Source organism: Cervus canadensis, chromosome 7, assembly GCF_019320065.1.
Source record: "Cervus canadensis isolate Bull #8, Minnesota chromosome 7, ASM1932006v1, whole genome shotgun sequence".
Classification (NCBI taxonomy): Eukaryota; Metazoa; Chordata; class Mammalia; order Artiodactyla; family Cervidae; genus Cervus; species Cervus canadensis.
Genome location: NC_057392.1, coordinates 17512219 through 17529561, shown reverse-complemented (window position 1 = coordinate 17529561; position 17343 = coordinate 17512219). Strand labels below are relative to the sequence as shown.

Genomic DNA, 17343 nt, shown 5'->3' with positions numbered 1-17343 from the left:
CATACTCCCAATGCAGGGTACCTGGGTTTCCTTCCCAGTCAGGGAACTAGATCCCCTATGCTGCAATTAAGACTGAACACAGCCAAATAAATAAACAAATATTTTTTTTAAATAAACTAGCCAAAGATCCCTTTGAGAAAGCTAACTCACGGAATAAGCTACTATTAGAGCCTGTTTACTCATAATATAGGAAAACTTCCCAGAATCTAATGAATGAAAAAAATATTATAGACTGATTCACCAAGCATGTAGCAAGTTGGAGAGATTTCTATGGAGATCATTTGGCATCATTCTCCAGAGTTTAAAACTTAAAGTTCAATTGTATTCTACATGCAACACCCCCCCAACTCCTAAAATAAACACAAGAATATGATTCTTATAGAAGACAGATGGCAAGTATTCATTAGATGTCCATATACTATCTTTCTCAATATTGACCTATTTGATGTCAGTATTTACTCAATGCCTACAGAATGCTAGATTCTGTAGAGGCTACAAAAGGCGTAAATGACATAATATTTGCCTTGTCCCAGGATCCAAATTCTGTGGCAATTTAAGGAAAGCAAACCATGAAGTGGAAAATACAGAATTTACTCATCAAACAGCTCTGCTTAAAGGGTCTCCTGAACACTCTGGTCTTTATTCTTTCTCATTCAGGGATGGAGGCGGGAGACAGAATCATGTTGACAGGAAGTAAAGAAGTCTTGATAATAAACAAGAGTCTCATTTTTAAGCAGTTGTATTGGCAATTAATGTTTCTCATTAAAAACATTTAATTTTCTCATTAAAAGGACTCTCAGGAAAGTGATATAGCAATACTCATGGCTTTCTGAAATTTTGCACTTTTAGTTTCACCCTTCAAGAACATAGGTGACCAATTCCCTCACATTAGGGACACAGTCTTATAAGAGGTATTTTTTTCAGGATCTTCTAAGTAGTGGTGATATTCAAAGTATTTGACAACCTGAAAGACTGAAGGCAGGATGAGAAGGGGATGACAAAATGAGATGGTAGGATGGCATCACCGACTCAATGGACATGAGTTTGAGCAAGCTCCAGGAGTTGGTGATGGACAGGGAAGCATGGCAGTGCTGCAGTCCATGGGGTCTGCAAACGGTCAGACATGACTGAGCAACCCAACTGAACTGAACTGAAAGCAGGAAAGCCACCCAATCAGAATGGACAGGGTAGATGAGCCAACCAATCAGAATAATTAGTCTAGGTACACCAACAAATCAGAATGCATAGTGCATGGGAACCACCCAATCAGAAAGGATATTTGTAAGTACATCAACCAATCAGAATGGATAATATATGGGAACCAGCCATTCAGAACAGGTACAGAGCAGAACACAGTCCCATGTTGTGCCAGCAAATCTCCCTTGAGTTAGTCATCAATTCATAGAAGAGGGTCCAGGGTAGGGGCTGACTGTAATTTAAGATAAAAAAAAGTATTTTATATCATGATAGTATACAGATACACATCATTTTATTATGCTTTGCTTTATTGTGCTTCATAGATATTGCATTTACAGACTGAAGGTTTGTGACACCCAGCAGAAGTCTATCAGTGCCATTTTTCCAGCAGCCTTTGCTCACTTCCTGTCACTGTGTCACAGTTTGGTAATTCTCACAGTATTTCAAACTTTCATTATTATTATACTTGCTGCGGTTGTGGATGTAAAATGTTGCCTGCCATAGCAGCAAACAAAGGATGCTGTGGCCATCAAGCCATCAGCCACTGCAGTCGGCCCTGAAGGTGAGCCCTGAGGGACCCAGGATAGGAAAGAACAAGATCCTGGCTCCAGACAGTTGAGATGCACAGAAAATGAATGATTTCAGCGAGCACAGGCTCTTGTATCTCCCCATACATAGAAAAACACTGAATTGCTTAACTTGAGATGTCTGGTTTTCTTTAATTAACGGTCATCTTTTGATGACTATCTGGTCATTGTTGCAAAAACTCCTCCATATCCTGTCTCCTCCCTTACCTCTTGGGAGCAGTTCCTCGGAGCTCAGTAGGAGGCTGCATTCCAGGCTTGATGGCTTTAGAAAATTTGCCAAATTAAAAAATTCTCCGTTTTTAGGTTGGGTAGTTTTTTTTCAATTGATAACCTGTGATCAGTGATTTCTGATGTGACTCTTGCAGAAAGCTTGCAACTCACTGACCACTCAGATGATGGCGAGCATCTTTTAGCAAGAAAATATTTTTTTAATTAAGATGTGTGCATTGTTCTTTTAGACATAACACAAAGGCACATTCAATAGACTACAGTATATGTAAATATAACTTTCACATACTCTGGGAATCCAAAAAAAAAAAAAAATTGTGTGACTTGCTCTATTGCTGTGGTCTGGAACCAAACCTACAACATTTCTGAGGTCTGCCTGTAGAGACTTCTTTGTGAATAGACTAGCACACAGGAGTGTATGATAAGAAACATCATCATCACAATGAATGTGTGTCTTTTACCAGATAACTCTAAGGAATTCACTGCTGCTGCTAAGTCACTTCAGTCGTGTCCGACTCTGTGCGACCCCATAGACGGCAGCCCACCGGGCTCCTCTGTCCATGGGATTCTCCAGGCAAGAACAGTGGAGTGGGTTGCCATTTCCTTCTCCAATGCATGAAAGTGAAAAGCGAAAGTGAAGTCAGTCAGTCGTGTCCAACTCTTAGCGACCCCATGGACTGCAGCCCACCAGGCTCCTCTGTCCATGGGATTTTCCAGGCAAGAGTACTGGAGTGGGGTGCCATAAAATCCTAATACTTCTGAAAAGTCAAATTCTATCTTGACAATAGCATGGTTGGGCCTGGGGGGCTCAGGGGAGTTGCTAATTACTACATCGCAGTAATCTGCACCAACCAGTGCAGAGCTCAGTCAAATCATAGGCCAACCTCTACGTTAAATATGAAGAAATGGGGTCGTCAGCAAAATACACTGTGAATCTCTACATGGAAAATGAAAAAAGAATTTTTAATAGAGGTCTCCTGTTTTGTTTCTTGGTTCTTAAACTCTATGATTATTTAAACCATTTAAATAGTAAAGAGTTAAGAAGAACAATAAAAGGTTTTTTGGTGTCTTCCCTTTTATTTATGAGAGAACGTTATTGCCCATATCCAGTTTGTTCATGGCTGGAGACACATCCCCCAAACAGCAAAATCCACATCTAACTCATCTGAGGACATGAGAACAAGATTGATAAGGGAGCAGATAAAAATGAATGTCTTCATGTCAATATCCAATAATAAGATATTTCTCAAGGTGCACTTCTGCTTTAGAATGTAATATTATTTATAACCTACAACTTGTGATTTTTCTGGGCAATTTCAGTCATCTGATGGATCCTAATGTTTAATCCTCTTTTTTCCCACAGATAATATGCAATAATACCCACATAGTTCAGTTCAGTTCAGTTCAGTCGCTCAGTCGTGTCCGACTCTTTGCGACCCCATGAATCGCAGCACGCCAGGCCTCCCTGTCCATCACAAGCTCCCGGAGTTTACTCAAACTCATGCCCATCGAGTCGATGATGCCATTAAACCATCTCATCCTCTGTCGTCCCCTTCTCCTCCTGCCCCCAATACCTCCCAGCATCACGGTCTTTTCCAATGAGTCAACTCTTTACATGAGGTGGCCAAAGTATTGGAGTTTCAGCTTCAGCATCAGTCCTTCCAATGAACACCCAGGACTGATCTCCTTTAGGATGGACTGGTTGGATCATAAATATTATCTTCAAGAGACTGTAGATAATAAAGACCTCTTAAACGTCACAATGGGATGTAGACATATCTGCCATTTGCTGGGTTAGCAAGCAGGAGTGTTGAGTGATGAGAAGCATTATCATAATGAATGTGCAACTTTTACTTAGTAACTATGGAATTCGCTGAAATCTTGAAATATTTTAAAAGTCAAATTCCACTTTAGAAGCTGGGAAAATGGAGTCCTTCTCTCAAAATAAAATATCCATTCTGATGATGAAAACACTGCTTCTTCCAGGTCATGCTGCAAAGCGGGAGCCCAGCGTTAGAGTGACGGCAGTGATGACATCACAGTAAGCGATGATGACATCGTGAGCAGTGAGATGTAGGTCCTCAGTCAAGAGCCATGTGAAGCCAAAGGGATGTCTGTACTATACCAAAGTCACATTCCTGACCTTCTTAGGACTGCCCATGTTAAAGGAAACCGGTGGGTGATTTGCTGGGCCCAGTTGGTGGTGATTAGACTCCTGAAGACAAAGGAAAAAAAAGGATGAATTGAGTTGCTTGAGATCACCATAAAAGGCACATATGAGAAGAAAGCTCCACTCATCAGCAAAGATAAAATGAGGATGTAGAGAGGAATACAACGTTAGCATGTGTCTTTCCTTTATGATTTTCAGTACAACACTCTAGACACTTCCCAAATTCAGGGCCTAAAGAGAGATCCAATTCAAAGAATCTAGAATGTGTATGAAGGCAAATTACAGCAAAAATTCACGATTTTTTTTTTTAATATTCCAAATTCTCCCTATTATGTGAAAATATAAAATATTTTCAACCTTCTTTAAATAACACATTCCTTCCTAAAGGAAGGGAGCAAAATTGATGAACTGACTCCATGTAGATCACCCATCTATCTCCTCAGACAGTTTTCCTGGCTCTTACATTCCCCTTCTGAAATGTGCTCCCAAGCAGAACACTCACTCCTCCAAGGGGCCAATGCTTGTGGAAGAGTGTTTCCCTGTTAGAATACATGCAGTATATCTGGAGAAAAACATGATCTGAAAGGATACACGCATCCCAGTGTTCACTGCAGCACTGTTTACAATAGTAAAGACATGGAAGCAAACTAAATGTCCATCGACAAAAGAATGGATAAAAAAGGAGGTACATAATACAATGGAATATTAGCCATTAAAAAGAATGAAATAATGCCATTTGCAGGAACATGGATGGACCTAGAGATTGTCATACTGAGTGAAATAAGTGAGACAGAGAAGGAGAAATACCACATGACATCCCTTAGATGTGGAATCTAAAAGAAATGATTCAAATGAACTTACAAAACAGAAGCACACTCACAGACTTAGAGAACAAACTATGGTTGCAGAGGAAAAGATAGGGGGAAGGGACAGCTAGGGCATCTGGGATGGGCATGTACACACTGCTATATTTTAAATGGATAACCAAAAAGGACCTACCGTATAGCACAGGGAAGTCTGCTCAATGTTATGTGGCAGCCTGGATGGGAGGATGGGTTTTGGGAGAATGGATACATGTATATGTATGGCTGAGTCCCTTCCCTGTTCGCCTGAGACTATCACTACATAGTTAATTGTCTACACAGGTAGCGCTAGTGGTAAAGAACCCACTGGCCAATGCAGGAGACGTAAGAGATGCAGGTTCATTCCCTGGGCCCAGAGGATCCCATGGAGAAGGAAGGGCATGGTAACCCACTCCAGTGTTCTTGCCTGGAGAATCCCATGAACAGAGGAGCCTGGCGGGCTACAGTCCATGGGGTTGCAAAGAGTCAGACACGACTGAAATGACAGCACACATGCATACACCAATGCAAAATAAGAAGGTTTTAAAAAATAAAATAAAAAATAAATTACATGCAGTGTATTTTCCTGCCCATCCTGAAGATGCTGGCTCAGACTGCAGGGCCCTGGAGCTGCATTTAACATCTTAAATAATGTAACCGGGCACCATGAATAATTAACGTCACAATGGAAAGGCAGCGAGTCTTGCGGATGGCACCACTCTGACTCCTGGTCTTAATTCATTGATTCCCGGTCACACAAGGAGAACCTTGTGGCTGACGGGGCTACATCGTGCCACAAGGATGGTGCTTCTGTTGTGACGATGCTTGGGATTTTGCTGTTGTTTGCCTTCTCCCCATGACATGGTTGCACCAACCAATGTTGTTTTCTAAATTTATCAAGTTTATTTCTGTTGGTCTCAGTACGGAAGAGATAAGCAGGGAAGACATAACCCAGGTTTCAAATTATTCATAAGTTCATCCCCCCAAACTAACAGACTTGGAAGGGAAGACACAGAATTGCCTGAAATAACCAGAAAAAAATGGACTGCCAGTGAGTCAAGGAGAGGAAAAGGAGGATTGTTTGTTTTAAATATTCATCATGATGCGAAATATTTGCAAATCCCATGGTTTTGTATCCAAATAAAAGAAGCTTTCCTTTCTCATTGACTGCAATTTTCAGGAAGAAATTTCTGACTTCATCAGTTTTGTGCTAATGAATTAATGGACAGTGACAACTACATTAACTGTACCCCATCAACAGAAATTCTTGTCTGGAAAATAACATCAGTGTTATATAACTTAACTGGAGATGCAACCAGAATAGAAATAATCAGGAAGAAAAGTGTCATGTTTTGATTAATGCAAATTTTGAAATTTGCATTTTTTTTTTACCTTCTGAGGTTTTTACCTTCTGAGGCTTCCTAAAATTTAGTGCATGATCTGGGATTTCTACAGCCTAAAATCCTCTTTTATTCATTCATATTGAAAGCATTGTGTCTTCAGACCCACATAAAACACGGGAGATTTAAAAAATGTTCCCCAACTATGATGCCTCATGGTTATGGAGTGTTTCAACATCAGGACACTTCCGTGTGACCCTCTTCACAGCCCCCAACAAGCATCTTGAATCCTCTGTGCCCTGCAGCAAGCTCCCCGCGTGGGGTCATGAACACAGGTCATTCCAAATGCACAGATGTAAGTGAAGCTCCGAAACTCAGGGATGACGTGCCCTTAGGAACAATGCAATGCGTGTCTGTTATGTTTTCACACTGAGCCACAAACACTTTTCTTCCAAGTAGATTGCCCAGAAGCACAGTAAAAATGTCCATTCTTCAGCCATATCTCCCAGAGATTCTGGCCCAGAAAGTCTGGAAGAGACTCAGGAGGGAGGATTTTAACAAGCCCCCGAAGTGAGTCTCTGTCCTGAGGAGAGAGGTACTCAGTCCACTGGTACCCAGACTAACGTGTTTCTAGGTGCCGGCTTCATCTCCACGCTCAGAGAGCATTCTTTGGGACCCAGAATACAGGAAAAATACCCCTCATCTCTTCCAGTTGTGACAATAATAAGGACTTTCTCAGCCCCAGGTAGAGGAGTCCCAAGTTCAGGGGGACCCGGCAGGGCAGTGGGATGAGAGGTGGGGATGAGCATGGGAGGTGCTCCAGGAGGCTATCGGGGGCCACTTCCCTTGGTTTAAAAGCCTTCGACTCCCAGTGGACTGACCTACACCAACTATGGCCCCTGGTAGCTCCAGACCACAGTGGCTGGTCTTATGTGGAGGCAACCTCCAGCCCACGGCTTGTCCCCAGTGACACTGCCCCAGAGCTGAGCCCTCAACCCCTTCTGAAGTCCTCAAGGACCATCAACACTGAAAGAACCAGAGACAGCCAGGGATCTGAAAAAAGGGGTTCCCCATGACAGCTATGCTGACTTTCCCATGGCAGTGCGGGCCTCCGGTGTTCTGGACCTTAACAGGGAGGGTGTTGAAGGAGCGAGAGTTACGGGGGCTGGTGCCACGGCAGATAGGGTTTTACCCCTTCCTGGACAAAGGAGCCTGGCAGGCTACAGTCCATGGGGTCACAAAGAGTGGGACATGATGGAGCGACTGTCACTCACTCACTCAAAGTATGAAGAGTGTTTCTCTGGTGGCTCAGACAGTAAAGAATCTGCCTGCAATGTGGGAGACCCGCGTTCAATCCCTGGTTTTGGGAAGATCCCATGGAGAAGGAAATGGTGACCTAATCCAGTATTTTTGCCTGGAGAATTCCATGGACAGAGGAGCCTGGGGTCAGTTCATGGGGTCGCAAAGAGTTGGACACCACTGAGTGACTAACACACACACACACAAAGTATTAAGGATCCAGGCTCCTGTTCCGGTAACTGCTGAGCATAGGTTGTAATTAAAATCATGCCTGGTGATGCACGATGAGGACACAGCATGTGGATGCTCTCAGCAGCCTGGGGATGTAGATACAGATGGTAGAACTCTGGGTGGGACTGAAGGGAGGGTGAAAGTAACTCCCCAAACAGCCTGCTCCTCGGCGCCTGTGCTCAGCTCTGAGCAGGTGTGGTCACAGACCCCAGGGCCTCCTCTCCTTGTGGCGGGGTCCACATGATGCCAGCAAGACTGCTGCTGCTTCTGCGTATTCTCTCAGTCATGTCAGCTCTTTTGCAACCCCATGAACTGTAGCCTACCAGGCTCCTCTTTCCATGGGATTCTCCAGACAAGAATACTGGAGCCGGTTGTCATTTCCTTCTCTAGGGGATCTTCCCGATCCAGGGATGGAATCTGCGTCTCCCGCACTAACAGGCGGATTCTTTACCGCTGAGCCACCTGGGAATCGCATGGTGTGCAGGCAGCATCGGAGCTGGAGAGCGGTCCGGTAAATCCCAGTCCAGTGCGGTTAGCATGAATGTCTTGGGACTCTGAGCAAATCATAAGTATTGCCCAGGGTGAAATGACAAAGTAGCCTAGTCGATCTTTGGCAACATCCCACTCTCCCCACCTACAAGGCCATTTCCGTCTTAGGCAATAACCCTTCAATCCAGCCACGTGTCAGAAACCCCTCCACTGGCTCTAAAGTGCAGAGATGCCCAGGCTGCCCCACCACCAGGTGGACTGAGCCAAGAGATCCACGGTGGGGGGGACCAGGAACCTGGGTACCCCAAAGGCCACACTGATGACTGCCCTATGCACTGCACCCACGGTTCTTCAGGCTCCCCCTTCCCTGGATCATGTTTGAACAAGACAGCCTTGAAGAAACCCTGAGGGACCAAAATTACAAAGGAGCAAGATGGCCATTTGACCTGGAATCATGCACCTTTCTTCAAGGACCCGAAACAAAACGTTGCATACTCATCTAACAAAAATACAAAAATAGTATTTTTGTCGAGATCGCTTTGTGGTAAGCAGTCTATAAGCACTCAGGCTCCTGGTGTCACTTTACTCATGACAGCGTAATGTTGGGTTTTGAGGACTTTCTCCACTAGAGGGAATTAGTGTTTAATGAGCCCCCAGAATGCTATACCAGACTGCATGTAGCCCTCGGCCTTCCACTACCTAAGACCTCCTGAAGATGTGGAGGCTAAGGAAGACACCAGCTGAGATGAGAAGGCGGTGTAGGGAGAACACACACAGGTGGACTCATGAAATACTGGATTAGTCAAAGGCAAGATGGCTCTGCTCTGAGACCCGCTGACCCAGGGCAGGAGCCTCAGCAGATCTCACACACGCCCTGTCTCCATTCATGGGACAGGCATCTGACCCAACCAGCTCTGTGGCAAGGAGCCCAGGCCACGCTTTTGCTGCAGGCGGACTCACAACCTGAGATCTCTCCATTTAACTCACAGGCTTCTCAGGACCTGAGCCTAGCTCAGATTTTCTGTAAAACTGTGCCATCCAGAGTCAACCACCCTGAAGTCTAACCAGCCAGCTCTTGGACAGGAGTCTTGCTGGTCACCTGCTCTGGGCCCCTGAGGTGGGTGGCAATAGCCCACAGCAGCACAGACAGCAAAGTGAACAGATCGAGTCACAGGGAGGCACGCGGAGGGGAGGGCAGGACCAAAGGACAAGGGACGGGGCTCTGCATGACTCTCAGCTGCCTGTCCTGGGCCCTCCAGGGAGCAGGGGTCACTGCACATGGAGAAAAGTTACAAGGCAAGGAAGCACAGAGTGCACCGTCCTTGCTCTGTGGCCTAAGAAGTTCTGAGGAGGGTCCCCACCACCGGCAGAGTGGGAGACGCGGCCACATAGGCCAGCTGCAGGCCTGGCTGTGGCAAGATCTAAAGGAACCTCTCGCTAAAGGTGGCCTGGACCTGCTCCTACTAGCCGTGGCTTGACCACCTGGTGGGTTTCCAGGGGCCAGATGACCACATGCAGGACTGTGTCCCCTTTGGAACAAGGACATGGAAGGGAACTACTGAAGGCCTAGCCCTTTCCTCTGTGGACCATCTTCTTCCTGCCCTCCTCCTCTTTTGCTTAAATTGGAGTATAAGAACATTGTGTTAGTCTCAGGTTCCAGCAAAGTGATTCACCTATACATATACTTTTTCAGATTCTTTTCATAGATTATTTTACCCTCATCAGTTTAGTTCAGTTCAGCTGCTCAGTCGTGTCCGGCTCTTTGCAACCCCGTGAACCACAGCACGCCAGGCCTCCCTGTCCATCACCAACTCCCGGAGTTTACCCAAACCCATGTCCATTGAGTCTGTGACGCCATCCAACCATCTCATCCTCTGTCGTCCCCTTCTCCTCCTGCCCTCAATATTTCCCAGCATCAGGGTCTTTTCCAATGAGTCAGCTCTTTGCATCAAGTGGCCAAAGTACTGGAGTTTCAGCTTCAACATCAGTCCTTCCAATGAATATTCAGGACTGATCTGCTTTAAGATGGACTGGTTGGATCTCCTTGCAGTCCAAGGGACTCTCAAGATTCTTCTCCAACACCACAGTTCAAAAGCATCAATTCTTCAGTACTCAGCTTTCTTTATAGTCCAACTCTCACATCCATATATGAATACTAGAAAAACCATAGCCTTGACTAGATGGACCTTTGTTGACAAAGTAATGTCTCTGCTTTTCAATATGCTGTCTAGATTGACCACAGCTTTCCTTCCAAGGAGTAAGTGTCTTTTAATTTCATGGCTGCAATCACCATCTCCAGTGATTTTGGAGCCCAGATAAATAAAGTCAGCCACTGTTTCCATGGTTTCCTCATCTATTTCCCATGAAGTGATGGGACCAGATGCCATGATCTTAGTTTTCTGAATGTTGAGTTTTAAGCCAACTTTTTCACTCTCCTCTTTCACTTTCATCAAGAGGCTCTTCAGTTCCTCTTCACTTTCTGTCATAAGGGTGGTGTCATCTGCATATCTGAGGTTATTGATATTTCTCCTGGCAATCTTGATTCCAGCTTGTGCCTCTTCCAGCCCAGCGTTTCTCATGATGTCCTCTGCATATAAGTTAAATAAGCAGAGTGACAATATACAGCCTTGACATACTCCTTTCCCTATTTGGAACCAGTCTGTTGTTCTATGTCCAGTTCTAACTGTTGCTTCCTGACCTGCATCCAGGTTTCTCAAGAGGCAGGTCAGGTGGTCTGGTATTCCCATCTCTTGAAGAATTTTCCACAGTTTACTGTGATCCACACAGTCAAAGGCTTTGACACAGTTAATAAAGCAGAAATAGATGTTTTTCTGGAACTCTCTTGCTTTTTTGATGATCCAGTGGATGTTGGAAATTTGATCTCTGGTTCCTCTGCCTTTTCTAAAACCAGCTTGAACATCTGCAAGTTCATGGTTCACATATTGCTGAAGCCTGGCTTGGAGAATTTTGAGCATTACTTTACTAGAGTGTGAGATGTGTGCAATTGTGTGGTAGTCTGAGCATTCTTTGGCATTGCCCTTCTTTGGGATTGGAATGAAAACTGACCTTTTCCAGTCCTGTGGCCACTGCTGAGCTTTCCAAATTTGCTGGCAGACTGAGCGCAGCACTTTCACAGCATCATCTTTCAGGATTTGAAATAGCTCAACTGAAATTCCATCACCTCCACTAGCTTTGTTCGTAGTGACACTTCCTAAGGCCCACTTGACTTCACATTCCAGGATGTCTGGCTCTAAGTGAGTGATCACACTATTGTGATTATCTGGGTCGTGGAGATCTTTTTTGTACAGTTCTTCTGTGTGTTCTTGCCACCTCTTCTTAATATCTTCTGCTTCTGTTAGGTCCATACCATTTCTGTCCTTTATTGAGCCCATCTTTGCATGAAATGTTTTACCCTCATCGGTTATTACAAAATATTGAATATAGTTCCCTGTGTTCTACAGTAGGTCCTTGTTAGTTATCTATATAGAGTGGTGTGTATCTGTTAATCCCAAACTCCTAATTTATCTCTCCTCTCACTTTCCCTTTTGGTAACCATAATTTTGTTTTCAGTGTCTGCAAATCTGTTTTGTAAATAAGCTGATTTGCATCATTTTGTAGATTCCACATAGTTGCGATATCATATGATATTTGTCTGTTCCCTCCCTCCTTTAGGGCTTCTGTGGTGGTTCAGTTTTAAAGAATCGCCTGCAAAGCAGGAGACCAGAATTTGATCCCTGGGTCAGGGAGGTTCCTGGAGAAGGGATAGCCACCACCCCAGTATTATTGCCTGAATGGTCTAGAGATCCAACCAGTCCATCCTAAAGGAGATCAGTCCTGGGTGTTCATTCGAAGGACTGATGTTGAAGCTGAAACTCCAATACTTTGGCCACCTCATGCGAAGAGCTGACTCATTTGAAAAGACCCTGATGCTGGGAAAGATTGAGGGCAGGAGGAGAAGGGGACGACAGAGGATGAGATGGTTGGATGGCATCACCGACTCAATGGACTTGGGTTTGGGTGGACTCCGGGAGTTGGTGATGGACAGGGAGGCCTGGCGTGCTGTGGTTCATGGGGTCGCAAAGAGTCAGACACAACTGAGTGACTGAACTGAACTGAACAGCAGTATTGTCTGGAAACTTCCATGGACAGAGGAGCCTGATGGGCTACAGTCCAGGGGGTTGCAAAGAGTCTGACACGACTGAGTGACTAACACAGTTCTTCCCTCCTTTAAGGGCCTCATGGGAAGCATAACCCATGGTACACCTCACATCCAGGTTTCCCAAATGGGCAACGAGGACACAGTGCCTGGACCCGCACCTGCAAGGTGCCTTTTGCTCAAGGATCAAAGATGGGCCTTTTCAGAAATGTGCTTGTCCTATGTTTCCTTGCTTAGAAAAATCCAGCTATTTAAAAACCTTTTGTCAGTTTCTAGCTCAGGCAAAAATAGTTTATCTTCCTTGCATCCTCTTTGATTCTTAAGAAACCTGGTGCTCTGGCTGAGGTGCCCTGCTTGCCTAGAAACCTTACAAACACTTCAAGAAGCGTGGGGGTGTGTTACCAGCCCCCAGGGCCCAGCACCTCCATGGCCACTGTTCTTTTTCCACCAATAGATTATCCAACTTGTTACACATTTAAGAAGAAGAAACATCCTAAATTTCTCTCCCTGTATACTTTTTTCATCATATATATTTTTCATCAAAGTACCATTAACTTACAATGTTTCAGATACACAGCAAGGTGATTCAGTTATACATATACACATATATTATTTTTCCGATTATTTTCCATTGTAGGTTATTATAAGATATTGACTATAGTTCCCTGTACTATACAGTAAACCTTTGTTGCTTGTTGCACATCTATTTTTTTTTAATTGGAATCTAGCATTTCATTCATACTAAGTCAAACAAGTGAGTCGAAATGTCATAAATCTTTTAGTTAGGCAAAAATTCTTAAGTTTTCTAAGATATATATTATACACACTATTTATATATGTATGAAAAAGCTTTTCTACTGTTCTTGAGAAAGAACATCAAAAAAAAAAAAGGGGGGGGAAGAGATGGAGAAATTGGAAAACAAACTAAATGAAATGTCTCCCTGTATATTTTCAAAACAACACCTTGAACTGAGTGTCCACTCAGAGCTCCGAATGCCATCCTCCCGTATACAAGCACATCCGTAGTCCCCCTTTCTTCTCCTTTATATCAGGGACATGAGACATGACCCCCTTCTGTATCTCCTCCCCGCTGCCCCGTCGTCCAACCCAGACCTGAGCACTGTGACTTCTCTGGTGGAAGGACACATGCCATGTAACCCCAGAAAGGCCACTGAAGTAATGACTGGCTTAAATGTGTCCTTGGGGTGACCATGCTTGACACCAGGGGGGAGCCCCTTCATCAGCATGCAGTGCCCACTCAGGTCCAGTCATGGGGTCTGGACAGGAAAGGCCCATCACAGCCTGGCAATTGCTCCCTTTCACTCACCACCTCTTAAGTCAAGAGACTGGCCTTTGGAAGGGGAAACTGTTGCATCGCTACAACCAAAAGATACATGTGCCCACAGGAGCAGCTTGATGGGAAGAGTTTTACCTCTCTATTCTCTGCCACCCAGCCTGAGGCAGTAGCTCAAACTCATCCCAGAAGCTCACAATTTGTCACACAGATCCATCTGCTTCTGTGCCTTGAACCCCTCATACATCTTCCCGCCTGGCTACCTTGGTTGCTGCTAACAGCATCATTTAGCTCCTCTTGATACGGGGCTGAGCATCTATCAAGGTCCCTTTCCCTGCACAGGCTTGGGAGGCAGGCACATGTCTCTGGCAAGATGTACATACGGAGCTGGGTCCCAACTGCAGGGAGGGATATTACAGCCGGCAGCCAGCTGGCAGCTGAAGTGAACATCAACGCCAGGATAGAAGGATGGGGCTTCGAAGGCACGCACTCAGCAGCAGCGCCTCACGCAGGTACCAACTCCGAGGCCAAACAGAGCTAAGGCTGTGTGATCCACAAGCTGTCGGAGCCCCAATCTGTGAGTCTGGCTTTCCCAAAATCTAACAGAGGAGAACACCCATTGGCGACACTTGGGCAGAATCACATCTAAGTGCTTCTCCTTTGAAGATGCACAAGTTAGAAAACGGTCCTGGTTATACACACATTTGCATTTTGTTTGTTGTTTGAAGTCATCTTTATTAGGGTATAGTTGCTTTACAATGCTGTGTTAATTGCGGTTGTAGAGCAAAGTGAAGCAGCCATACATATACACATGCATGTGTGGTCAGTTGCTCAGTCGTGTCTGACTCTTTGTAGCCCCGTGGACTGTAATTTCCCAAGCTAGAGTACTGGAGTGGGTAGCCATTTCCCTCTCCTGGGGATCTTTTCAACTCAAGGATTGAACCCATATGTCCTGTGTCTCCTGCATTGGCAGGCAGATTCTTTACCACTGGGCCACCTGAGAAGCCCACATATACACATACCCCCTCTTTTTTGGATTTCCTTCCTATTTAGGTCATCACAGAGTGCTGGGTAGAGTTCCCTGAGCTGTACAGTAGGTTCTCATTTATTTGTCTATTTTACACGTAGTATCAACAGAATATATATATATATATATATAAATCCAGTTACAGAGAACAACCTATGGACACCAAGGAGGGAAGAGGGGGTGGGAGGAATCGGGAGATTAGGATTGACATATACACATTTATTTAATATGATTTTTGGATATAAAGAACCATGTATTCTGCTTATGAACTCTAATTCATTCGAGTGATAACCAATGTTGACTCAGTGTCAGAAAATGACAAACTGTGTCTCCACGGCTCCTCATGGATGGTTTCCCTTATGATAATGTCCCTTGGAAGGGCAGTGCCCATCAAAAGTTGCCTAGCAACCAGAAATACCTACAATCAATTGTGCTCTGCCCTCACTGTTTACAATAGCTAGGACATGCAAGCAACCTAGGTGTCCATTGGCAGACGAATAGATAATGAAGTTGTGGTACATATACACAATGGAATACTATTCAGCTATAAAAAGGAACAAATCTGAGTTCTAATGAGGTGGATGAAACTGGAGCAAATTATACAGAGTGAAGTAAGTCAGAAAGAGAAACACAAATACTATATATCAATGCACATATATGGAATTTAGAAAGATGGCAACAATGATCCTATATGTAAGGTAGCAAAGGAGAACAGACTTTTGGACTTTGTGGGGGAAGGCGAGGATGGGATGATTTGAGAGAACAGTACTGAAACATGTATATTACTATATGCAAAATAGATGACCAGTGCAAGTTTGACGCATGAAGCAGCGCATTCAAAGCTGGTGCTCTGGGACAACCCAGAGAGATAGGGTGGAGGGGAGCAGGGAGGGAGTTCAAGATGGGGGGGACACATGTATACTAGTGGCTGATTCATGTCAATGTATACCAAAACCATCACAATATTGTAAAGTAATTATCATCCAGTTAAAATAAATTAATTTTTAAAAAAACATTTGAGAAAAAATAAAATTAAAAGAAAAAATCATGCTCTTCCTGGTGCCCCAGGCTCACACAACCATCTGCACATCCCACATCTCTGTGTGGACGTCTAACAGACTCCTCAATATTGCCAGTCAACAATTACACTTTTGGTCTTTTCCCAAAAAACCTGCTCCACAGGGAGAGATACTACGTGTTCTGGCCCTGTTCCCCAACACTGTCCCGTTGACTCAGGGGTGGGCAAATGCCACATTTGTCCATTATGAACATAACATAATGGCCTGCCGTGAGGCAAGGGTGTTTAATGGCCAAAAAAAAAAAAAATCCAAAAGGGGGAGAAGGTCTGAATCACCTGATGAGGTTGCCTACTGCTGCGTTGTTCTGGAACACTGGCTTCAGAGGACTTGTCATGGAGGGAAGCTGGCTCTGCAACAGAAAGAAGATGTTTTTAGAGCCAGAAGTGACCCAAACCCCACCGCCTATTCTAACCACTCTGACGCATAAAGAAATACTTTTATGTAGTACCCCTGGCATCAATCATTCCTAACCACAAACGGCTTTTTTAAAGTTTACTTGATGGGACGTACTTTTAGAGATTTATCTTTCTAATGAAATAAAAATATAGCAAAAGGACTCAAAATTGATTCCTTTCTTGAGAGGTTAGTCTCATTTAGAAAGAAGACGAATCCATCGTTTTAATGGCTGATGGAGGGAAATAGACACAGTGGGAAAAAGGGGCCAGAGAGATTCAGTTTGGACCACAATTTTGGTCAAGCAACTTGATTCATCACTCTAAATACTAATGAATAAATATTCTATCACAGGAAATTTTGCAAGAGACTATCATGGGATTATTAGAGGAAATTGTCCATGCTTGGTGATATTCCTTTGAATCTCAAGCATACAGTTTGGAATATACATAGGAGGGAGGCACAAAAGAATGCAAAGAACAGGGCTACTAAGAATAGAGTCCCAGTCTCACTGGAGAAAACAGTTTTGAGCATCTCTGCAAGAATCAATTAACCAAAAATCTCCCTGTGGAATTTGTTTTGCCAGCAAATTGTTAGGGCCAGTCCCCAACTTTTAAGGGGTAATTTGTACAGTCTTTCTCTCGACTTCTTTGAAAAGGATCTTGGTTCAAATCCTACCTCTGTCCTTCACTAGTGACAGTGGCTTCAAAGACAACCCATTATGATGACTGTCAAATTGAAAAGGAAAGATTTCTTGCTGAGTTTCAGATTTAACTGAAGTTTGGGGGAAGTTACCCTCAATGTATTAAAATGCCTCCTCACACACTTTAAGGTAGAAGAATTTTTTTTAAAAAAAAGAAAATTTTGAAAAAAATTATTTTTAAAAACAAATTTTCACCTCAATTTCTTTTAACTTCAGATAAATAGGTGGATTTTTACTGTTATTGTCTCCTAGACTATTTCTAGTTCTGGAATGACTTCTTCTAAAAATTACACCCTAAATAATGACCG

At 44.0% G+C, this 17343-nt stretch overlaps 1 protein-coding gene across 5 annotated transcripts in view; it reads right to left on the bottom strand.

The window, feature by feature from the left end:
* Window positions 1–3600: 3600 nt before the first annotated feature.
* The window catches only part of IGSF5 (immunoglobulin superfamily member 5), a 53702-nt gene continuing 39959 nt past the window's right edge, over window positions 3601–17343 (bottom strand). For all 5 annotated transcript variants that reach the window (XM_043474083.1, XM_043474084.1, XM_043474085.1 and 2 more), the window contains 2 exons: window positions 16215–16288; window positions 3601–4227 (listed from right to left, as the gene is read on the bottom strand). In XM_043474083.1, the coding sequence (XP_043330018.1) occupies window positions 4132–4227; window positions 16215–16288 (170 nt within the window). In that variant the 3' untranslated portion in view covers window positions 3601–4131. The remainder of the gene's footprint in view (window positions 4228–16214; window positions 16289–17343) is intronic.